At 42.7% G+C, this 25,018-nt stretch overlaps 2 protein-coding genes across 9 annotated transcripts in view; one reads left to right on the top strand and one right to left on the bottom strand.

The window, feature by feature from the left end:
* Positions 1-2,148, top strand: part of SFI1 (SFI1 centrin binding protein) — a 30,946-nt gene extending 28,798 nt beyond the window's left edge. For all 5 annotated transcript variants that reach the window (XM_069795191.1, XM_069795190.1, XM_069795189.1 and 2 more), the window contains 3 exons: positions 430-553; positions 1,265-1,367; positions 1,901-2,148. In XM_069795191.1, the coding sequence (XP_069651292.1) occupies positions 430-553; positions 1,265-1,367; positions 1,901-2,008 (335 nt within the window). In that variant the 3' untranslated portion in view covers positions 2,009-2,148. The remainder of the gene's footprint in view (positions 1-429; positions 554-1,264; positions 1,368-1,900) is intronic.
* Positions 2,149-2,250: 102 nt separating this feature from the next.
* PISD (phosphatidylserine decarboxylase) overlaps positions 2,251-25,018 on the bottom strand; it is a 29,846-nt gene continuing 7,078 nt past the window's right edge. Inside the window, exons 1-9 of one of the 4 annotated variants that reach the window (XM_069795192.1) lie at positions 18,176-18,227; positions 17,878-17,957; positions 13,330-13,746; positions 10,912-11,077; positions 8,628-8,864; positions 8,357-8,495; positions 7,273-7,419; positions 5,368-5,528; positions 2,251-5,075 (exon numbers count right to left, since the gene is read on the bottom strand). In XM_069795192.1, the coding sequence (XP_069651293.1) occupies positions 4,851-5,075; positions 5,368-5,528; positions 7,273-7,419; positions 8,357-8,495; positions 8,628-8,864; positions 10,912-11,077; positions 13,330-13,526 (1,272 nt within the window). In that variant the 5' untranslated portion in view covers positions 13,527-13,746; positions 17,878-17,957; positions 18,176-18,227 and the 3' untranslated portion in view covers positions 2,251-4,850. Of the gene's footprint in view, positions 5,076-5,367; positions 5,529-7,272; positions 7,420-8,356; positions 8,496-8,627; positions 8,865-10,911; positions 11,078-13,329; positions 13,747-17,598; positions 17,749-17,877; positions 18,011-18,175; positions 18,228-23,134; positions 23,311-25,018 lie in introns of those variants that run through there. The other 3 variants (XM_069795193.1, XM_069795195.1, XM_069795194.1) reach the window with 3 other exon arrangements.

Genomic DNA, 25,018 nt, shown 5'->3' with positions numbered 1-25,018 from the left:
TATGGTTGTAAAGGGGATGGATGGTGTCTAAGCACCTCTCAATGTGGTGTTTTTAATGACGTAAGGGCATGAAATTTGTGTTCCACAGGACTAGACTTACTACTTAGTTCTAGAGTAGATGTAAAACACTAAATTGTGAATAGGCCAAAATAGCATTTGTAGTACCAAACCATTCACCAGAGCATTTCTTATCTTTTTTTTTTTATGTTTAAACTGAGTCTTCAGTGCTTGTAGTGCTGTCAGGACTCCTGCCCTCTCACTGTACCTGATCTTTGGGTGAACAGGTACATGTCACAGGGTGACAAAATGTGTGAAAAGGATGCGTGAGGGTTCCATGTTTCCTGTCTGCTAACCTGACTTTCCTTGATAAAAAGAAAGAGCTGAAGTCTGTTCTACTTCCATTGCTTGTGCCTTGTATCTTCCATTCAGCTGAGGGGGAAGAAAGGGAGCATAGTTCCAGAGAAGAAGTGGCATTACAGAGAAAGCTGGAAGTTGAACTCCAACACATCCAACAGCAGATGCAGTACTATTTCAGCAGGAAGCAAGAACTCAAGTATGTTGCAAAGCCCCTTTAGCCAGACTTTCTTCATGCCATCAACTCAATATTGCAATTTTTGTATGCATCTACTTTGAAAATAACCAGTCTGTTCACAGCAGAACTGTGAATGAAACAGAGGAAAGTTCTAGATATTTTTATTTTCTCCTTTTAAGAGTTCACTCCAGGTGGGGAGAGTACATGTGCAACTTCTTTTGTAGTCAGCAAGTGGTTTAATTATACTTTGGCAGCTATTGGAGAAAGCATGACAAAGGTGTCATTGGGTGTAACCAGAAGGCAGTACAAATGAACTTGGCAGAGCAGCTGAAATTTAGCTTTTAGCTCTTTTATCATGAGGAGTGAAAACTTAAGCTTTTCCAACTGTCAGTTAAAAAAAATATGGCTGGTGTTTGACAACGTCTCTATTAGAACAAGAACACATTTACAAAAATGCTTCAAAGAAAATGAGGCTTGGAGGGGATTCAACTGTCGGGAAAGGAAGAAGTCAGGAACTAGGAGTAGGAAATGGAGACAACAATTTTCAGACAGATTTCTCTGCTTTCCAGCATCCTTTTTTTTTTTTTCTTCTCTTTTATTTAAAGACTTTTACCATTCACTGGTTTGAGACAAAAATTTGGGTCTTATTGCAAGTATCAATTGCAAGTCTAAGTTGGCTTAGACTGCTGAGCTCCTAACTGGGATAAGAATCCTTCTAATCCATTTTATCAGGTCCTGTCAGCAGCAGGCACAGATTCTACAGAAGTGGCTAGAAAAGAGCATGCAACCAGAGGCCCAAGATAGTGTACAAGGAGTTCAGGAAGAACTGGATCAGGTGCGTAAATAGCAAACAAATTGAAGTTACTTAGGTGATTATCACTATGCTATGCACTTAGCCTTAAGGCTAATGGTAGTTACTAAAATGCCAAGAGAAGGAAAACTTGTAATCAGAAGTGGGCTGATGAACAGACCAGACTGCTGTGTAGATGCATCTTCCTGTTTGTTCAGAAATGTAACTCTAACTCCAATAGACCTTTCTAAGGCTATTTCCAAGCTACATAGCAGGCTTTAATAGATTTGGTCTCAAAATTTTTTTCTGTGATTTCTCAGGACAGTGTAGCTACACTGCAGTGACTGCACCTGCATTGCTCTCAGTCCCCAAGTTCATACAGGTGTGAGTGGGTATTGTACTGTTACCTCTAAAGCTAACCAGTACTTGGCTGTTCCCCAGTGACACAATCCTGTCACTTAATGGTTCTTAAGTGGGATAATATAAAGGCTGCTAGAGCTCATTCACTCTTCCTCTGTCAAAAAGACTAAATGCTCTCTTGCTGTGCAAAAAGCTTATGCAATTGTCTTCACTTTCAGTTGCAGGTGAGGATCAACACTCTCAGCAAAGCACAAGTAAAAGAGAGACATCATGTGCAGAATCTGGTTGCCCGCCTGCATGACATCCGGATTGCTCTGGATATATAATGCATCTGAACCAATTTTCCAGCTCAGGGGTAGGACTTTTTGCCCCTTTCATAGCAGGGGAGGATGGAAGAGATGTATACACTCTCTCAGTCTATGTATGGCATTTTTATTTTATAAATTAAATATTCTTGCTTGTTTTATTTTCTTACTACAGCTGGTTAAAAACCAAACAAAACAAGCTAAATACACCTCATGCTGCACTCACAATACCTAGCTTAGGTTACCCTGACATTTCAGAAAGATAAGCAACACTGATAAGACTCTTTATTTCAAAATGTTTGCAGTTAAATGAGTTCATGTCAGTAAGTCATACGCTTTGACATACAAAAATACCGTGCTACTGATACAGTTGAATTAAATGGATTCTCCATGCAGGAGAAATTCACAGCATTATCAGTACCCTCTAGGAACTTTGCTTTGCTTTCACTTTCAGGGTGCATTGCTGACCTCTGCATAACAAGCAATGTTGGTTAATCAGCTAGCTCTGCACAGTGTTAAGACCATCACAAAAACAGTCACTTGCACACTGAATCCTCTCCTCCTCAAGATTTCTAAAAAGCAAACATCAGGTAACCCATCTGTTACTAGGCTAACAGTAACCTTCAGATACTGTGGATGGTGATGCTGAGTAGGAAGAAATTAAAGCTTAAAGTTGCTTTGGCTGTGTCTGGATGCCATAGGCCCCAGTGGAAAAGAGGGAAAAGATTCAGTTTTTTTTTCTCTCGTCCACTGGAACGAATTTGCTTTCTACTGTTAACATGCCAGTGAAGTTTAGTCAAAAGGCTAGTCATAGCTTTATCTTCTTGGGGGTGATGTTTGCCTTAGTCTTTTCTCATTCTCACTGATTTTAAAAAGTGCACATTTCTATAACCTGTATATGGCAATATACTGCTGCAGGAGTAAACTTGCTAATGCCAAGAAGTTTAACAAGATAGGTGGCTGAGAGCCACTTCAAGCTTTCAACTCCTCCCTGTGTAAAGTGAGGAAACATTGACTCTCAGAGCCAAATGAATTTTCTCTTGCTTGTCACCCAAACAGCCACCATCATCTGAGTCATGGCTGGGCTACATCACTTAGAGGCAGTTTATCATCCCTTCTTTCCTGATGACAAGCTAAGTGTACAGGACTTGGCAAATGGGACATCTGTACAACAAAATTATATTCTATTTTCTGCAGTACATACAAAGAAGGTAAGTTTTTTTTCTTTAGGAAATCAGAGCTGGTCAAAGCCTACCATCTCCTTGAAGTAGCAGAAAAGTAGCTCAAGCAAAGAAGTAATATGAGAAATCTTTCAGAGAGCAGAAAGGCAGGTTTCATAAGCATGTCCACTCCAAGCAGCTCTGGACAGCAAAATCAGTTCTAAATGGTTGAGTGCCTGGACGTGAAACAGTTTATTCTCTAAAAACAATTGATACATTGCTTTAAAACTCAATTTCTCTTCTTCACTTTGGCACCAATTTCTGTTAGTGCCATATAGTGCCACATTCAGCAGCTCCAAAGTTGATTTAAAGTAGATTTTAACTCTTCTTGACATGAAGTTACAAAGAGGCTCTAAGGTTTTGTTGTAGGATGAAGCTTCAGCATAGAGCTTTCAGCCCCCAGCACATTCCTAGTGTTAAGTATGAGGGCAGAGGTCAGAGCTGGTGTGATGAAATTGTTGCCAGTCCATTATAGGATGGCCAGGTTGGCACCTAGGAGGCAACTTGGAATTGGTTCAAAGATCTGTAGTATTTTTATACACAGTCAGTACATAGGGCATTTCACTCTGTGCAATAAAAATTGGTCCTGAAGTAACTGAAAGTGTTCTGCAGAGGAGTTAATTCTTCAAGAATTTAGTGGCAAAGCAACAATGAAGACAGATACATAGTAAAAACATATTTTGGCTACCATTTCATGGCCTCACACAAGAAAACATCCTCTATGTCTTCTAACCCCTTAATCCAAGAGGTGAAGTAACTGTTTCTCATACAAATAAAATCTTTAAGGCCTGGAATAGCAAATTAAAACAATGGATTAGAATAGGACACACAGCTTTCCTTGTTTTTTTGTTTTTGTTTTTGTTTTTTTTTAAAGAAAATCCCAAAGATGACCAGCTTCATCATATGGAATGTAGACACAGTGTTTTCAGGTTTAAAATACAGTGCAAAGTCAATTTTTAAAGGGACAATGTCAGGTCAAAGAATTAAAGTTGTCCAACAGTAGAAAACCTGGATGAGTGTAATTTACTGTACTAATGCTGTTATACATTTTGCTTAATTTGGACTGTGAAGCCATACTAGCCAATTATATTGTTTGGTGCTCTATGCATTCACAGGCTGCCTTTTATATAAGAACTTCAGCAGAGTGTCTTAAAATAAAATAAATATGAGAACACATTCTTCACTCAAGGTCTGAAAAACAGATATTGCAGATAAGGTACAAGGTCTGACTCAGCTTGTCAATGTCCCTTTAAATACAGTTAATCTCTACCTCCACCCTTCCCCATTGCACTGGCACAGCCTAGGAAGGCTCAAAAGGGACTTACAGGCTCTAAGAACATAATTATCCTGTGGCACATTGAGGGGAGGACATGAAAGACTAGAGGCACAGGGTGGGACAGAAACCTCCACCATCAACATCTTTAAAGGCAGCTGTACCTGATACATATATGGTCATTCAATTCTCTTTCTGCATTCAGCAGCTTGTAAATGTAGACCAAATACTCTCAAGTTTAACATAACAATGACATCCTCTTTATTCCTCACCCAGGTCCTGCTGAGTGATACATAATTGTTAAGTAAGTGGAACACTCAGTGGTGTGATAAGAGTCCCTTTCTATAGAAAACCTTGCTCAAGGGAGTTTCTATAGAGAACCCAGTGCTTCTCCAAAGCGGATTTTCTGTCCAGCTTTGAGGTGGAATTTGAAGTCCTTGGGTGCCTCAAAGATTAGTACAATCGTAGAGCCTAAGTTAAATTCCCCTAAATGTTCCCCTTTCCTCATGGGGATTCCCTCCTTGTTGTTGTTGGATATGAAGCTGAAGTCATTGTAGGAACCTTTCGAGTAACAGGGACTGTTGGTGTGCAAGTCCTGTACAGAGAAGGAAGAAGCTGTTACTTGAGAATTTCAGTACTCTGTATTCATTAGCACAGCTGTAGACTGTGGGCATCTAGGCATTTTCAATGCAGGAACTTACAATTAAAAAGTGCGATAGGAATATTAAAAAAAAGTCTGTACTGGAGAGGACTCCCTTTAAATCAGTCTTAGAACATCAGTATTGTGAAATACCTTAATTTCAGGGTAATAAGATTTTGTAATTTTGTTATACTGTACCAACCTCAACCATCAAACCCAGAAAGCTGCCTACTACCATCTTGCTCACCTGGTCAAAGTAGATGCGGATAGAGCCCACATTTGTTGCTCCTACAGCTGTTAAAGAGAAGAAGCCATGTTTCCAGTCACCTGTAAGGACAACCCGTTCATTATGGCAGAACAGTTCCTTGATCCAGCGAGCAACTCCAGGATTCACAGACATCAGAGAGCCTGCAACAGTGAGAAAATAATCAGGTTAAGTTGTCTGGTTTGTAACAGAATTGTAACACTACCTAAATGGTATTTTCAGTATGACTGTAGCTGATCCAGTAAACAATTCAGTCACTTATTTGTGGGAAGAGAGGCAAATGCTAGGCAGAGCAAATGAAAGACAAGGCTGTAGTATAAACAAGGGGTCATAGAAAGATGTCATCTTTAGTCTTCTGTCCACAAAGATCACCACTCTTGGGCAGGGCTCGTGTTACTTTGCATTTTTCCTAGCAGAATCTCAGGGAAACTAAAGACCATGCACATCCTTCACTGTAAGGCTTGAATGCAATCTGGAACACCATCTACAGTTCTCTCTGTTAAAGAGCAAAGGGTTTCAATTTTCATACCTGGAAATGGTTCTTTGTACCCCCCTGCCTCCCTCAGCTTTTGCTTATTCCCATCTACAGCTTCACCTTGACTCCACTTCCAGACAGTGAAAGCCTGCCATTAAAGTAGGGAGCAAAATCTGGGGTGGGAGTCCCTTTCAAAATACCTGCCATTGTTGAAGCCTGTTCTAGTATCAGTCATACCTACTCCTCTATCCCCAAACTGAGGTGGCAGGGACTCATTTCCACTTCCTCTACCAAAGACGTAACCAACCAACTTCACACTGGTGTCATCTACAAATTCACAAATGACGACAAGTACTGTTCATTGGTATCTGATAGGCAGAGCTAGTCCCTAGTCTGAGCTGGAACTGAAAAAGAAGCCTTCTAATAAGCACATAAGATCCATCTAACACAAGGCTACAGGCTACTCAAAGGAAGCTAAAGTAACTTTTTACAGCTTAGGAATAGGTTTCACTGGTTAACTATCTAGTGCATGACAGCAGCCCCTTCCAGTTCTCTTTGGTAAATGGGTAAAAGTGGTTACTGAGACTGTGGCTGAAAACCAAGTAGCTATCTAGCTAGAGCAGACCAGGAAATACTAATACTGTGAATCGGTTAAAAAAACTTTATGACAGAATAACCTCAAAAATTTAAATCCCTACATAGTCCTTGAAGTAATTTAGTAAGGTATATTCACTACCCACATTTTTAGCTGTAAAATGCATCTGCTTTGCTGCACTGAATCTGATAGTAGCATTTCACTAATACTCCTTTGTTTCAATCAAGGCCTAGCTTCAGCCTGGAACTTGACAAACGTCTCAAACTTTGTGGCAGGTCATCGCCTGTGTCTCTCTCTCATGGTGTTTGAAACCAAATCCAGGTTTTTGCGAAATACCAAGTAGTAAAACATTTTTGTTATCTGCTGAACTAGAGTATGATGATCTGCAAAGAGGAGGACAAACACATCTGATCCCAGCTCCAGTAGTGTAACTGTTTAATTGCATCTTCTTTGCCAAGCACAGGAAGAGATCGTATTTTAGGCTACTGTTTGATCTGATCTGCAGAACTCGATATTTCAGGTGCAAACCGAACAAATCGTTTTTGGGAACAAGTCAGGTCAGCTTGCATCAACAGTTATTTCAAAGATCTAAACCAGCTTGAATACGATATTACTGTTTTCACCATTTATATGTGATTTGTTCTGGTAAACTATACTACTATAAAATTCATTACCATTTGTGACAAATCACTTTTCTACCGTTATCCATCATGCGACTGTACAACTGCTCCACTGGCGTGTCTCGTTCAGCAGTGGCCCATACCAGTGCTTCCCTCCATAGCTGCTCTGCATTCGTTTTCTAGGGACGGAAACCTACCTGGGAAATGACGACGGTGTGACACCCTCCAGTCAGTGGGTGAGTGGAAGCAGTGATAATCCCCCGGTGCAAGGTAGATTACACAATGATAGAGCTCATTGCCCTCCTTTGTGACTAGTTGTTGCTGAAAAGAGTTACCAGGTGGGGCTGCAAAGAAACCATGGAAAGAAAGGGGTTAAAGATATTCTTCATGCAGTCATCCACCACAACCAAGCAGTCTCCATTAGAACCAGTGGTAACAGCAGAGAACTAAATGCAGTCCACTTGTATTGTTGAGACTACAAAAAAAATACACTTTGTCCAGGAATCCAATATTTCAAAGCGTTCTTTTCCCTTTACAACAAAATTAGACCCTGTATTGTTTTCATAATTTTGGAAATTCCTTAATTTTGGAGTTTGCCCTTCCCTAAACAGAAGAGCAGAAACTGAAATCCAGTGAAACAGAGTTTTTATTAAAGCTACCCTTTCAAGAACAGAATTTTTCTCAGAGCGACCCTTTTAAGAACAGAATCTGTGAAGAGGCCCTATTTTTATAAAATGCAGTAGTTGCATTTGTGCTCATGTTGAAAATAACCCCACTATTTGCAGAACTTGGTCTCTCCACTTCCCTCACCAGTTTAGCAAAATGTGTTACTTTCATCAAAACTGAAGACCTTGGACACGGTGCTCCACGTGCAGCAGAGCAGTAACAGCATAAGTCATTAGAAGTACAGCGCTTGAGCATAAATCTTGTTAGAGTAGCTTACACCAATTTTTGCTAACCTGGTGCTTGGGCACATTTCAGTCTGACAGCAGGAGTGCTACAGCCTCATTATAGTGGCAGATCTTGGAGTCAAGTAGGAACCAAGCAATTAAATTCAGATAATCAGATTGAGCCAGACAAGAGACTATAATGCACTGGTGAGAAAGAGAACTAGAACAATGACATGTTTATCCCCAAATAAAACAAAACAAAAATCAGACCCGCTTTTGTTCCTGACAATGTGAGAAAGAGAGGAAAAAAAAAAGTAATCTCTTTTCTCATGATCTCTGAGAACACTAAAAGGGCAGAGCAGAATAAATGCAGAACTGATGCAGAACTTACCCTGGCTAAAATGCAGTTCCTCTGTGGAGATGCGAGGTCCCAAGAAAGATTCCAGAGAATAAGTAACCCCTTTTACTTGCTCTACTTCACAGTTTTTTACCTGTCCAAAATTAAGGATCTTTCCATCAGAGGGACTAATCTACAGTGAAGAAAAAAAAAAATTAAACACATTAGGAATTCATTCATTCATTCCTCACAAAGCAGACATGTTCCTTTGGGGGGTGGGGGAAGCTGGTAGCAGAGTGTAAAGCCTTCATTTCCTTTTACTCACCACACTGTGCAAACAGCAGACTGGCCGTGCTTGTGGTTTCAGCTTCCTGCGGAAGAATTCGCTCAGGTTTCTGTAGTGATGCAGATCTTCAACAGCTGCCTCCTTCATGTTCACTCCAAACGTCCAGATGTACAGGCTGTAAACAGGCTTCCGGAGCCATGTAGGCAGCTCCACCTGGTTCAGGCGACCCCAGGCTCGTGAGAGCAGTCGAGTTGGTACCGATTTGTACAGAGCAACCTAAAGAAAGATGGATTGCACCGTGTCATTCAGTTCTTCCCACCAATGGCTTTCTCTTGCTTCTCCCCATAAAACAGAAAGGATCAAACTGTTCCTGCTAACCAATCCCTGGAACTCGGTGGGTTACACCACACACAAAGTAGCCTTTAAGTCAGCAAAAAATTAACACTGCACTGCACTTAGTCCTCACTCCCTCCATTCTGTTGAGAGCAGGTGAGGGACAGGATGAAACTTACTATAACCTTATACTGAAGCCAGCATCTCCACACCCCTGCAGGCTGAAGCTCCACATTCAAGTTACTGGAAACTGCCCAACATGAGGCTTACAGAAAAAAAAAAAGACACATTTCACATGTTCCAGTAGAATACTCATCGCAAGGGTTTAACGTTACCAATATATTCATTTTTGTGAATAACCAAATGAAAATTGACTGAAAAATAATTTCTCAGTGTTTGATGATGTGCTTCTCAGATGCATCTACCAATGAGGGTGTTTTCCACATCCCAGCATTGTACTGCTCTAATGATACTGGTACAGTCAAAGAAACATACCCACGTGGATGCAGCTACACCAGTATAAACTTATGCCAGCCTTACTCCTCTCGCAACAGCGGGAGTTGCTAATTGCAAGGGTGTAAAGTGCCTTTATTCCTGTAGAAATGTACCTTTGGACTTACACCAAGGCATAAGTTTTAGTAGCAAGAAAAACAAACGAAACAATGTTGGCAAGAGGTATATGCTGTTGATGTAACTGGAAGGATGACTCTGTCTTCCTGTTGGCAATTCCAGCAGGTAACTCTTCTGGGATTTGTGGTACTTCATATCAGCCAAAAAGCTCACGTGACCATGATGTCATCGGGGGAGCGTGGACCAAGGGAACTGAATTCTCTAAAATGAGTTTTGCCAAAGAAATAGTGATCTGCTGCATCTGGTACAATTTTTTTGAACAGTACAGCTCAGCTACATTTAGCTCCCGATGAAAAGTTGTGGGTTTTTTCTTTTTCTTAGCAAGAGTCATCATTTATTCTCAATATTAATCATATCCTTCATAATTAAGTCTTGGAAAACAGCCATAAACACAAACAGAAGCACACACTGGCTGAGAGCCTGTCCATCATATCAAATACAGCAAATTAAGATTTCACTCACAAATCGCCATCCTGCATCACATTAAAACACAGTGATATTTCAGAAAGAAAACACCAACCTAATCTTACTTCAGATAAAAACTTCTAAATGAACAGTACCTTAGGTTATATAAGCTGAAGAACTGAATAAAAAAATGTTTTGCCATTTTATTTGACATGCCTTATACAGTGTTAATTTCTAAAATAAATTTTGCTCAGTTTTCCACAAACACGGAGAATATGCAGATACAACTGTAAAAATCACAAAAATTGTCAGAAAAGGTATTTCCTAGTAGCCCCTTCTCTTCAAAAGAGCCTGGTTTTCAAGTTGATAGGATCAAACAGAACAGCTGTTCAATAAAATAGGCTTAAGAATGGCAATTTTGTTCCAGTTTTCAATCAAAATATTTGTGGTGGGTTGCATTCTGAAATTGCATGACTTGCGGGGAGAATAACCTTGTGCAAGACATCTCACACCCTGCTCTCAACAGTGTCAGAGCAGAGATTTGTGTAGCATTTGGACAGGCTGGATTACAAATGCTCAAAAAACTTGAGGAACAAACCCTCTCTGTGCAAAAATGACAAAGCAAGAGACCATTTCAGTGTGGCCAGGAAAGGAAACTTGAGAAGAGGTGTGGTCTGCCTTATCCTAGCGCTGATATTTCAGGTGACTGAATCAATTCAAAAGTTTCTGTTGATTTTCCTGGGTAGACCCCTGACTGTTGTCTGTGAAGCAATCAGTCGACACAGCTATGAACAGTAAAAACTAAAGGTAAACATGAACTGCATCTCTCTGCTTTCCTACTAGTGATCATCAGCCTGTCCTATATTAAGGATCTCTCCAGCCAGCTGCTGCCAGCTCCCTTTGGTATAAAACAGCTAACATACATGAAGCGCAAGAGAGACCTGCTCACACTTACCCTGCTCATAGGCCTCCATCCCACTCTGGTCAAGGGTTTAAGAGCACCGAAAGGCAGAAGATAATAGAGAATAGTCAGAGGCCAAGAACGGAGTTTCAGAGCAGGCCTAGACATACAGCTTAGCTGGCCCAACCTTCGCCTCAGGGCCAGCTGGGGAAATTGCAACCTGAAAGATTACATACACAACATAAGAGGGTCAGCCATCTCAGCCTCAGAACCACCAGCGTCTGATAGCTGGGGATCATTTATTCCTGCTAATCTTTACTTAAAACATTGATTCTGCAAGTCTTTACTCCTTTATTTTGATCAGTTCTTCCCCTTCCCAAAATAGGAGACCAGTTATCTTAAAAAAAAGAAAAAAAAAAGAAAAAAAAAAAAAAGACAAATCCTCTGTCCAAAAAACCAGCATTCACTCTCACAGGTCACATTTTATGAATGACACCCTCAAAAATTAAAGGCAAGATCACCTGCAGGTGACATTTGAAAAACAAGACACAGCTGGTTCATCCAACTAACAACATCACATGATAGTTTACAGTGGAAATAACAAAGAGCAAAGGTTCTTCTTCCAAATCTCAGAAGATTATATCCCCAGAAAATGTTTCTTGTGACTGCTCCAGCTGTTGGATAGCCAAAGTGGACAGCAGACAATATTCTGAAAGCTAGGAATCTGTGATGCTGGGACTTTAATAAGAACTCTATGGAGGGACACTTTTAAGGAAAGAACAGATACTCCAATGAAAGAAATCCTTGAAACCTAATAAACTCAGGTCCCTCCGAGGGTTCACGTGTTGAAGGCATCTTGACTAGATTGTGCCTCAAGTTGTACTTTGTATCACAAAAGACGATGGCGCCAAATTTACACAGACCTGTTGGTCATTCACGAACTTTGAGAAACAAGCAGTTACTTGAGAAACAACAGGAGTGGCACTCCTGAGTTAATACAATTTACAAATAACTGATTCCAAAAGACATCTTTCCAGGTCTTAAAACTGTCACTGGGCATCCTGGTTCTAAACAGAGAGCACGTGAACAAAGCCAATATTGCTAGTGCTGCAAGATAATCTAGTCTCCATAGCCCAATAACCAACTCCTCTGCCTCAACCAACTGCATCTATGGTTTATTGTCACGTGGACGTCCTGACTGAGGGGAAACTCACTTTGCACAAATGGCCATGGGGAGAAGCTGAACTTGCAACTCTCAGAGGGAAAAGCTGCTCAGTTTATTGGCAGAGGACATTGTGGGCCTTAGTTCAGACCCTTGCAGGAGGTCTGGAGGAGAGATCCTTCAGGTCCCCATTTATTCTTTGGCTTCTACGCATGAAGAAACCACTGGCATTTCCAAGGTCACATTATCAAATGAAAGTCTGCCTACCTGAGGGCAAAATATTCAAGTCTTCTGGGCACTGACTTAAATCCTGGCTAAAAGATTGTTCTCCACACACCGCTGAAGCCAATATGCCTGCAAGCAGGATACAGCTATGTGCGCGCACAAACTGGAAGTGGTACGCTCTGTCTGCTGTGAACAGCTCTCCCACTGGATTATATGATATGAAGGATGAACTATAAAATACTGTCTATGTCTTTCCAAGACGGAAAGAAGCTGGGAAATTAAAAGGAAATTTTCTTGCCAACACATTCTTTTCAAAACTTGGATCAGGATTAAAATATCATGCAGGCAGGTACAACTGTCACCACTTTGGGATGCAAGATGGTGCCTTTGGCTCAGATTCTTTTCTGCAGCGAACACAGCTGCTCTTCCCCCAAGAACTAATAAATAAAAACCAGAGAATGATCTGTGCATCACAATGCAAGGGGAAAAAAACAAACCCAAAAAAACCCCTGAGGAGATGAAGTGCTGTCTCAGCAGAGGTAAAGCCGGCTTTCTTCCCAGCAGGAGGTGGGACGGCCTCAACATGGGAATAAGGGACACTTCACATTCTTCCTCCCATCCTTACCACCCACCAGCCTGTGGTCTGCTTGAGAGCTGGCGGGGCTGGGAGCCGGGTTGCCGGCATGGAGCGCGGAGGTCCTGCTCCCCCTCCCACTGCTCTCCCCCTCTTCACTGCAGTCGCTCATGGACCAATCCCGGCAGAGCTGCATCCTGGCAGCTCCCGCCAGAGCCCTCGGGCTTCTCACTGCCTTGGCCTGGTTTCAGAGCGGTCCCTCGCTAATTTTTCCATTCTCCTAGTGATGGAGAGGAGAAAGGAAAGGAATGAAAGCCTCCTCATTCCCCTTGTCATATAACAGCACACCCTTCTCTGCCAATTCAATGCATAAGGAGCTTTATAGTAATTAGGCCAAACAAAAGCTTTGCAGATGGCTGTCGCTCCTTCTGCCCAGAAGCCCTCCCATCCTCCCTCCCTCGTTTCTCCCTTCAGTCACCATTCCTGCAAAGCAGAAAATACTGAACAGTACCTGAAACGAGCTCTCCTATTTGGTGTACCACCGGCAGAGCCAGCCGGGCCTGGACTCTCCAGTTGTGGGTGCTGGTCCCCGGCACAGCTGCTGCTGCCGCCGTTCCCTGAACGCAGCCTCCGGACATGAATTTTAACTTTGCGGAGGTTGTAGCAAGAGGGTGGAGGGTTAGATAAAGCTTTATAGCATCTCACCATTTCCCTGTGTGCAGATCTGGTCCCTGCAGGGTGTTTGACTGACACATCGTCAGGGTGATGGCTGGTTGCAAGGCTCAGTCTTTTTTCCTCTACCTCTCTTTCCTTTGCTTGCTCCGGCACAGGAGAGAGGACACGGCGTCACAGTTCCTAATTCCCCCGCTGGTTTCTCTCTGGATTCCCCCTCTGTTTCCCACTTGAATCTCTGCTACGAGGGTTGCAGCTATTGCAAACAAACAGGCATTGTGTCATATTTCAACATCCCACTACAAAGCCGACTCCGCACAAGATAAAAACGAGCTGTCCGTATAAGCAGTCCTTGCTTCCCGCTAGTCAGGGTGGCCATTGAAACCCAACTCTCCAAAAAACACCTTTCAGTCTCAGGCTGCTGGGCAGCGATGCACTACAGTCAGATGAGCAGCCAGCTGGCCTTGCACAGCTAACCCCAGAGCCAGTCTGAATCCGAGGCTGGGAGGAGGAGTGGGGCGGAGAAGAGGAGGAGATAATTCCCAGCTTCAATTCTGCAGTGCAGCAGCTGCCCCTAAAAGAGTTCTGGACTGCTGCGCACCAAAAATCCTTTCCTCCTCTTAACGTCCAGCTTGGAAAGAAGAAAACAGAAAGGAAAGGAGCATCTTTCTATTTTGCAACCCTTGCCAGACACCAACATCCATCTCCTGAAGTCTCTTGCTGTCTCAGACACTCACATAGGGAGCAGGTAAAGAACATTCTTCTACAAATACCCAGATACATAATGAAATAAGCCAGTTTTAGGGCCAGCTTCAGAATCGGGTATAAAAGAAGTGTTAACGTGTCTTACTATGTGACTCTCAGTACTGTCACAGTTTTAATGTCCAGTAGAACTAAAATACAAAACATGAGTAAAGGAAGCTGTTTTGGTTTGGTTTTGTTTCTTAAAGACAAAAGGCTGCAGTATTTCTATCTAAGCATTCTGAATACACACAGAGAGAAATTTCCCTCTTTGATCCTGCAGACCATATCTCAAACAGATTTTCTGCATCTCCTGTGACTGGTTTTGGATTGTTAAGGGAGCTTGAAACCAGACCCCTGGTTCAGAAAGTGGAAGTCAGCTAGCTACACCTCACCTCAAGACTAAACCAAATACCCACAGCAATTTAGGGGCTAACTCTCTAGTGGTTAGCCATTTCACTTACGTTTTCTCTTAAAGTCTGGGTTTAAAAAACAAAACAAAACAAATTCCTTGTTTCCAAAGCTCTCTAAACACCATGAAAGCTGTATGCCTACAGAGTAGATCAAATAGAGCACTAGTGCTCTGATGTGAAGGGTTGTACTGTATTAGAGACAGAAGTGGGAGGGCCAGCAGGAAAAGCTAGAATTAACTAGCTAATGGCATCCCACTCAGGCCTCGAAAGGAAAATATTCTAGAAAGAATTGTGTATTTTGATTGGCCTTCAAATATTACAGATATTCCCTAGAAACACCTCTGGAGTCCCTACATTAGAGTATTTTCTTCAGGAAGAAAACTGCTATGTGGTATTCTGTACCTCAGGGAGTTCCAAGACCTGTGTGCATGTTGTTGTTTAAGCTGAATTTTAACAACTGCATATAAAAAAAAAAAAATCCAGTTTATTGAAAGAAGATAAATTTAAGATCAACTGAAAGCACTCAAAACATACTCCTTCCTCCCTATGCCAACTTTTTTTGTTTTCCTAGTTAAAATATCATTCAGTCTTTCTCTGGCTGGCACAAGAAACTCCTACACAACAAAAATGAAGCCATCTGTATAGTAAAATTATGAAAGCAGTTACCCCAAATCCCATCAAAATTCAACGAAAAGCAACGAGGAGCACAGGGGAGCTATTTCTCTTAATTTGCCTGGAACATTAGAAATTACCACCATTAAATACTAAATTTTAAATAGAAACAAGCTAAATTGACAACATCCTTTCAAAAGGCACTTCATCGGACCAAGACAAAAATCATTTTCACACTGAATACGCGTCTTCACAAAACTGTGGAGTTTGTTCATTCATTTGGGGCTGGTGGAGCCAGGCAGGAGGAGGCAGAGCGCCCCGACCCGCAGCCTGCCCTTTGCGCGGGCGGCTCACAGCACCCGGCCGTGCCCAGCTCCCCAGGACAGGCTGGCACCCTGCTCCCCTGCCTAATCTCCTTTGAAGACCTTCACCTATGCATGAGATTGCAGAAAGACAACAGAGTAAACAGAAGTCTTAGCTACATTGTCTTCAGTACTCTTCCCTTAAGGGTAAGGGAGATAAAACCCACACAGTCTTTCAGTAGAAATTCAATCTTATCCCCCAAAACATTTTCAAGAAATTATTATATTCTAGACTGAACAAGCCTGATTCTCTGAAAGCATGGAACAAGTTAAATAGCTCACCTGCTGCCTAGAAACAAATGGACATTGAAATGTTCTACAGCCCAATGCAGTGGGAACTACCACCCTTTAGTTCAAAACAAAAAATACGGTGCAAGAGAGATTCCTCTCCAGGAAGGGAGAAATATCAGTGTTAAAAGCTTTTGTCCTCCACTTCTTCAAAAAACTGAGTTCAGGTGAGTAAGACGACCTAAGTTTCTCTTAAGTTCTGTTCTACTGACCTCATTACATTCACCAAGATGCAAATACCCGAGTCCTGCTTAAACGCTGACATATATGGCAGGTTGCCGTCCCTGTTGCGGCTGCCCCAGAAGCAATGTGCTGTTCCTACAGTGTAAGAAGGCTGAAATGAAAAATCCACGCTGAGTTTACCTACTTTCCATGGGGAAAGAAACAAGAACTGGTGATCAACCGGCTCATGACAGAGGAACTCATATAATGGCGTCTCAATAGCTGGACTTCTTGGGATGCAGGTGGTGCCACAAAGCCTGCGTTATCAGCTTAGACAAGAATCTTATTGTTGGTTTGCAGGAGGTTGGACATCAGTACCAGACTCCCCCACCTGTCTGAACTCGCCCAGAATCCATGTTAGGTAAATAAAAGAAGCAGTTACCAGCAGGTATAAATCCCTAGAGAATTATTATCTAATAGAGAACTGCTAATCTGCCAGCTATGCAACACCATTCTGCTCTGTCAGCTCAAATAAGCGTCAAATCCAGTGACCCCATTTAATTACTTATCATTACTACCTCAAGCCCTTCCCTCAAGTTTTAAAAAATAATACAGCAAGGCGTTTGCAAGAAAGGCTAATATACAACTGAACTTCAAACCTGCAGTCTCAATTTTAAATCACAAGCATGAATCATTAGGCTTGGAATGCGCTCGTAGAGTGCTCAAGGCCCTCTGGTCACATTTTCTACATTTGGTAACTGAACTACTGTTTAAAAAATGCACTGTACGCATCCAAATGCTGTATTCTACGCAAGTGCCAGCAAAAATAAGGTCTTGCAATCAGGGGAGAGGTACTCGGTGACCATTTATTAAAGGTTCCATTCCTTTCCCAGCAGCATCTGTTTAATTTCAGACACGTAATCCCTGCTCCCACCCAACCTTCTCCGGAGCCAGCCCAGCAAGAGAAACACTGGATGCTCCACACCCAGTCAGGAGCTCCTGAACTCCGTGAGCACGACAAACCCTCAAGCTCTCATGCTCCTGGGGAAACCCGAGTGCAGAGTTAGCATCTGCCAAGGCCCCATGACTTGCGAGTAGCACGTTCGGTTCCAGCTCTGCCGGGGAAGTTTGCCAACTATACCGCTTTCTGCGGGTTATTGGTGCTGGCTAATGAAACGTACCACACTCTGCTTTATCCATCCTTAATTTCTAAAATTCTTTACTTTTCATATGAAGAAGCCTTTCTACATATTTTTTTCTTAATTTATTAAGAAAAAAACTTTTGATCGCTTTCCCCTAATTTTACGTTGCTCTTTTAGTTGCATTCTATAAAGAGTTTCATTTACTTTTGCAAAGTGACATGAAACTTGATGACACCTACAATACACGGTATTATTTTAACATTTTGTAGTAATATTTTCCATTTCACGTCTTAAACACCCCCACCCCCCCGCATTTTAGCTTAAGATACCTGTAAAGCAAACTCCCTGTTGTGTAAGGGACCTCTGGTGGAAGCATTAACCCCGTTACGTCTTCCCAACAAAGCAGGACCCGGCAGAAGCTGAACAAAGCCCCCGGCGGCTCCTCCGGCCCCACCTGCCCTCCCCCGCCGCGGAGGAAGTTAAGAGCGGGACTCTGAACTCCGATAACGCTGCTCCGAGAGACTGATGTTGTTTGCATCTGTTAAGAGACGGCTCGTGAGAGAGCCGAGACTTTGGAACGTCTCTCCTGAAACTTCCAGCCAGCCAGAGGCTCAGCGCTGACGCCCAACCCTTGGCCACCGGACCTCGCCCGTCCACAAGCCCTTACCCGATGCCGGCCAGCAGAGCGAGGTCTCCTCCTTCCCGGCTTTTTCGCTTTCCCTCGCTGAAACGCGATGCCGACCCGCCCTTTTAAAACAGTTTTCAGACGCGTGAACAAAGCGCCGGGTCGCGCACACCCCACCACCGCGCACGGCCGGGCCCGGCTCTCCCGCCCCCCCGCGGGGCTCCGTGGCCGGGCCGGCGGGGAAGGGGGGGCTCCCCCCGGGCCGGCCAAACCCCCCCACCACCCCCGGGGCCCCTTCGCCGGCAGGACAGGGGACGGGAATCCCCCCCCCCCCACCTACCCCGCCCGGGCAGGGGACACGCCGCAGCCGCTGGCCCCCGCCGCTCGCCGGTGCCGGTGCTCGCCTTTAAGGAAGCGGCGCGGAGCAGGCGGCCCTCCCCCCGGGCTCCCCTCCCAGCCACTGGGGCTCCAAAGCGGCTCTGTCTTCCCGTAGGGCCCCGTCCCCCTTCGGAGGAGGAGCCAGGGCAGGAGAACCGAAAAGGAAGAGAAACGGGAGGGGACCGGAACACGGCGACAACGGTGGCTCGGCCCGGGGAGGAGGGGGCTGGACCTCCGGGGCTCCGCGGGAGAAGGAAGGGGTCTGGCCGGGGGGGGGCATCCAGGGCCTGCCGGGCTGGGGGTCGGACGCTCCCGGGGAACAAGGAGGTCCCTTCATCCCCGCTCGGCTTCCCAAGGAGCCACCGGGCAAGGCAACGGGAGAAAGCGACTGTGCCGGGGAGCGAGACCCCGGCGCGGATGCGGTTGCGCTTTCCCGGTGGCGGGCGTCCTGGTGCGGCGTTAACACCGTAGAATCACAGAATCATTTAGGCAAGATCATCGAGTCCAACCATCAGCCATGCTCACTAAACCATGTTCTGAAATCTGACCGACAGACACAGTTTCGGCCAAAGCAAGAAAGTGCCCTGCAGCCTCATAAAGTGCTCCCGAAACGCTCGGATAAATTGCTCCATAATCCCAGCAAGATGCTCAGGAAGTTGTACGAGAACAGATTTACATCGTCAAAAAGCCAGCTCACGGGTCAGATTAAAACAAAAAAAAAAAAAAAAAAAAAAAGGATTGATTCTACTCAGTTCAACTTTCCAGGACAGCTGAGAAAAACATTTATACACTGTCACACCCTTCACGTATTTTGATGTTGTTGAAATTTCACCGCTTTTAACATTTTCTGACCATCTTTGTCACGTGCATTGGGCCACTCTACAAGAAATTTTTTCATAATTGCGTATTTGCTCAAATAAAACTCCAAACATCAGAACACGGGAGCAAGAACGACGAGTAAGAGACCAAGCAACCAGAGATTGTTTCATTCTTCCAAAGTTGGATTAAAAAAAATAATCAGAGATTTTTTCCATTATTAGCTCTTTCCTGAACTTGATGCACACCTCTTACCATAATACTAAATGTCTGTCTCCTCTGGGCCAAGGAAAGCAACTTCTGTATTGTACTGCCAAAATAGTATCCAGTATCCTCTGTTCCATAAATATGAGCAGTTTTTAATATCAATAGGAAAGACTGTTGTTCCTACCTCTGAGAATCAAGATCCTAAACCTATACTCAAGCACTTCCCCACTGTATTAAGCTGTTTTTAAAAACTGTGGCCCATGACGATAAGCTGAGGTTCGAACAGAACAGAACTGTGTATTAATCTGTCATCTGTATTATCAGATGTCACTACAGCTCACTTCCCTTTAATGGTTCACGGTGTTTTTCCTGGTGCACGTCACTCCAACAAACACTGCTTTTTGCTTACACAAACCAGAACAAACTATGGAAGCAAAGGACAGCTATGAGAAGTTCCTCTCTCTAGAGGAAAACTCTTGTTCATCTGGCCACTCTGTTCATCCGAACTCACTCTTTGGCCAAGGTTGCCCATAGTAACTCTGGTACTGTATCAACACTGCCTGGTGCCCAGGTGAGAGGAGGCAAATTGCCTCTAGTCAGCATATGAATGGCGTGCTATGCATGGAGATCCCAATCAGGAAATGTTCTGTGACAGCAAGGATTTGAAACAATAAGCTTCCATCCATCTGATAAATATCTACCCATCTCCCTCCAAGCCCTCTGCTTTACCTCATCTAATTAAATGAAAGCTGATCCTCACTGGTATTCACAGTAGGAGACACACTAAGGCGTTAATCAGCTCAAGCTCTTAGCTACATAATGTCTCTAAGAAAATTACAGGAAGAAAAGATCTATGCTAAAGAAACAATAGTTTTGTCTTTCCCTGTGGAAAAACTTAAGGGACACTCGACTTCAACCAGATTCATTTTTTTCCCCCCATTCTTTTATGAAGCTTGAACAAAGCAAAACCATATAGGAGTATACTCTTCTTAATTAAATCAAAAACTATGCACACTTCTATGACGATACCGATATGTACCTCTGGAACAGAGAGAGATTCCCTGCTTGCATAACATGATGATGATTACCTATTTCATACCTCTGTCTTCCGCTCAGAAGCAGGGGAATCTGCCTTACACACAAAGCTGTCAGGTGGAAGATGGTGTGTGTTCGCACATAAACACGAGGTTGGTACCGTGGAATCAGAACTTCATAGCAGCAGGCTCTGCAGGGAGGGGATGTGCAGCAGTTTCCTGTTCTATATTACCCTTTCAAAGCCTGTTCAATCGCACTTGGTTTCTTTTTTGCCTAGGCAAAGGCTTATTCTGCTCTAAAAAACAAGCCGAAACCCCTCTTTTCCACACTCCTAAGCGTGCTTCCAGGGATGCAAAAAACAGAATAATGGAAAATGATAGGTCAGCAAGAAAGACACTGCTTTCCAATAAAAAGGAACAACGCAGCTCTTATTTTTCTTGAATCCTTCATTGTTTGGAATATTTCTTGCAACGTCTGAACACAGTTTCTCTTTTTCCTTGTAACTGTCAAGCTTCCTTTCCCTCCCACAGAAGCATTCAACAGAACTTAAGCACATCAGAAGGACTAGGAAACCTTGTTAGTGTCTCCTACTGGTATCTGCTGCATTTGGAGCCCTGCTTATCAGTTTTAAATACTTTGTGCGATTCCCCGCTGCAAAAAACAAATCCTTTAGAGCTGTTTCATCAAAAGCAATACTCGGACCTTCACCAAATAGCCATCAAATAATAACAAACCAGCATATCAGTATGATGAAAGAAAGCAAATTTAATAAGGGAATTACCCAATTTCATACCTAAAAGTACAAACAGTAACAAAAAATCCATTTGTTTTCGAGTATCAAAACTGAACTGACATCACCTTTTAAAATAAATACTCCATGAACACTTACCAGTTCTTTTTTAATCGAAACATAAAACCTGTTTGAAATAAGCTTCAGCAGGAAAAGAATATACAGAAGACAGATTTACAGACAAATTCCTCGGGAGCTATCACTGCCTAAACTGTTAGCATCTGGACTGTCTGGATCATATCTGATTTGGGTCACTAGTGAAAACGAATTTAGGGATTCCAGCCTAGTCCCCCACAGGCATGTGGCCAAACCACTCACAAACTGGCAGTGTGCTCAGGAATGCAAAGAAATGGGATGCTAAAGGTCAGACTGAAGCATCTCCTACACAATCCTACAATCCTAGAATTTTTAACTCCTTGCCTTCAGAAATGGCACTGAAGCAGGCACTCACCTGGCTGTTTGGAAGAATACCACATATACTTTAAACTGTCTAACATGGAGTTGTACAATATACTTAGTATTTCAAAGGAGATACAGCAGTTACAGGAAATTATGAAGCATTTCTTACTTCAATGCTGCAATGAATATTTGACCTATGAATCCGATATACCTACTGCAATTCTACAATAATTTCTGAACTCCTTGGAATCCAGAAGGAAAAGGCAAAAATCCCTCAGGATCACCAAGAGCCATTACAGACCTAGGTGTTACCTACAAAAAAAAGGTCTTGCTATATATTCACAAAGAAAACTCGTAAATTTTTATTAACTAGGTATTAATTCCGTCTCAGCTTCCTTGTAAAGTATGTAAAGCATGAAGGCATAGAGGAAGTAACTGAAGTGCCGACAGTAGCACAGACTGAGCAGCTAGTGAGAAGATAAACCCTACAACTACTGCACAAGCTGTACCCGTAGCTAGAACTGCTAGGACAAAAAAACCCCAACAACTCAGCACTGAATGTTTTTTGAGTTTTATGATATGTCATTTTAGTCCTGCCTATTTTGATTTCTGTATTTAACTCTGTAAATTGCATAATGTGCTTAATTTGCTACCTTGCAACGCAAGGTGGGGAAAATGAGAAAATGCATTGCGCTAAGCAGAGCTACAGCTCCATCAATTACTGCAGATGCATGCTTTATGCTCTCTCAGGAGTGCAAGTGGACAGTAGGTTGAAGATGAGTCTGCATCATGCCTTGGCAGTGCTGAAGGCCAACAGCATAGAGGAGCACAAGCCAAGGGAAGGTCATTCCATTTTACTTTGTGCATGTGAGACCGGATCTGGAATACTGTGTCCAGTTTTCTTAGGATCAGAAAAGATGTTGATAGACTTGAGCACGTGCAGTGAAGGGCCAGCAGCATGGTCAAAGGGTTGCAGCACATGGCCTTTGAGAATGGGCTAAGGGTATTGAGCTTGTTTAGCCCGGAGAAGACTTAGGAGGGACCTAACAACAGCCTTCCAACTTCCAAGAAGAGGTTACTGAGAAGATGGAATCAGGCTCTTTACTGAGGGAGATGGAGAGGTAACAGCCATCAATTGAAACAGCGACAGTTCTAACTGGATATAAGGAAAATATTTTTCACTACGAAGGTAATTAAACATTGGAACAGGCTGCCCAGGGACACTGTGGAATCTTTGTCCTTGGAAATTTTTAAGACCCAAGTGGACAAAGCCCTGAGTAACCTGGTCCAAATTCAGCGTTGGCCCTGCTTTAAGCAGGAGGGTGGACTACATGACTTCCATCTGAATGATTCATTGCCTACCAAACATTTTTTTATTCAAAATACGTAATACAATCACTTGATTAACTATCCCCTCTACCTCTGATTTGACAAGTATTTAAAAATATAGTGTCAGCCGTACTAAAAGATGGCAGAGACGCCAGCAGTTCCTAATGTATCATTACATTGACTTCAGACAAAATTATAGTTACTTAAGTGACAGAAACTTTAGTTCCATGATTTGTCAAAAATGCATTGGCAGTAGAGGACAAATTAAACATTCCTTTGTTGGAATGAAAGCAAAGGAGCTTTGCCTCAAATGTGCCAGAAGCAAAACTGCCCCAAGTTTCTTACCTCCCACTCACTTGCAAGCTTCACAGGCACCTCTATGCCCCTCTTCTCCAGCTGTTCCAACTTGTAATCTTCATATTTTCTGTATCCTGCATATCCCCCACCTGTAGCAATCAGAACATGGAAGGGGCGCAGGCGGAAGACTTGCCCTAGTGGAGCAGTATGAAGCTTCTTCCTGTCTGTAACAGAAAAAACCCACACTTTGGGATAGAGAACAACTACACACTAAAGAAACAAGTTATTATGTGCAGTGAGGGATGTCAGCTTAGGTGATGAAAACGTGATCAGAAATCTATGAGATAAGCTATGTTTCGATGCTCCTAAGTACTCCAGTTATTGCAGCTTACCAAGTTACTGAAACTCAGCTGACAAGGACTGACTGGTCATCTGTGTTTTTAACCTCATCCCCCTCACCCCTGCCACACATCTCTCCAACATTCTTCCCCCCAAAACATATAAAATGAGCTCCCTGAAAGCACTATCATACTTTCCAACTATGAGATCTTCTATGCTGTTACTATATAGAATCATCAGTTGCTGGTGAACAATCTGTAGTACTGAAGACCTTCAGGCTTCTCAGTCATTAAAGCTTTCATTATAGTTAGGGAATCCCCAAATTGTACTGCTAACTGGAAGAGGGAAGGAAATGATGACCTGCTTTAGTGTAGGTTTGGTAAACAGGATAATAGGCACATTTCTGCTGCAATACAGGTCATCACATGGAAGAAAAAAAAAAAAAAAGACATCTAGTATTATGTCTGTTTCTTACTGAGAACTGCCATGCTCCTCCTGCATAACACAAGCCTTGCATGTCATCTGTGAGATACATGTACACCACATTGGCACTGAGCAACAGGACAGCCACACAGAGCAACCACAGCAGTGGGAAGTATTTCCTTTGCAAAATCTTCAGAGAAAACAAATATGTTCCGGCTTAATGGGCTAAGTATTAGACTGCACTTCTATCTGTGTTACAGTCAAAGTCTGAAGGTTCTCAGCAATGAGCATAAGTCACTCCGGGACAGAGAAAATGCCCACAGAAACTAATTCTGATTGGTGTCATTTCCACAACAATCGTTAACATGGGTGAGCCAGAATCAAAAACAATGGACTACATCTTGTTCCATCAGTGTCAGGCTTAGGGTTTGACTATGAAAGGATGCATTAACAACCAAAAGAATAAACACCAAATCTATTTCTAGGCATGCATAGAGACAAAGCATAATTGCTTCGCAATCTGGGAAGCTTTAGTTCTAAGTAGTAGAGTTGATTAGAAACATTCAGCTATTCTTCATCCATTATGCGGCAAAAAGATGCCCAATAAAAGTCATTCTTGCTCACGTTTTGTTTTACCAAAATAATATTTTTGCTCATTTCTTTCCTACGTATGTGATTTAAAACAATGTTTGAATTATATGTCCTAAAATACATTATAATACGAAAACAGCTTTATTCTTACAGGGAAAAAAAAATACTCTTATTTTCTGGGAAAAAAAAACCCAAAACCCCAATAACAAACAAACAAACAAACTACAGTCACAGTTAAGATTCTAGAAAATATTCTGCCCTAAAGAACAATGCTCAATAAAGGACAGGGATCATTTAGAACAGCTAAATGTTTATAAAGACAGACTTTTATTTTGAATTTACAAAGACTCTACAGCCTTTCAACTTTGCATCACTATTTCCACAGAAATATCTGTACCGAAACCAACCATACTCTTTAGCCCTAAAGCCTTTAACTCCCTTCCTACCACATCTTTGGTTCTAAGTTAGCAAAGCTGCTCAGCTGTTTCACCAGAGCTTAGCAAATTCCCAAACCAAAACCACTCAGTGGGAACAGCTCCTTCTGGTTTGTATCCAGCAAGAGGCTGTTTCCACTTCAAG

Source organism: Haliaeetus albicilla, chromosome 10 (assembly GCF_947461875.1).
Source record: "Haliaeetus albicilla chromosome 10, bHalAlb1.1, whole genome shotgun sequence".
In the NCBI taxonomy this organism is placed as follows: Eukaryota; Metazoa; Chordata; class Aves; order Accipitriformes; family Accipitridae; genus Haliaeetus; species Haliaeetus albicilla.
Note: the sequence above shows the minus strand (reverse complement) of the source record. Positions and strands in the feature narration are given on the sequence as shown.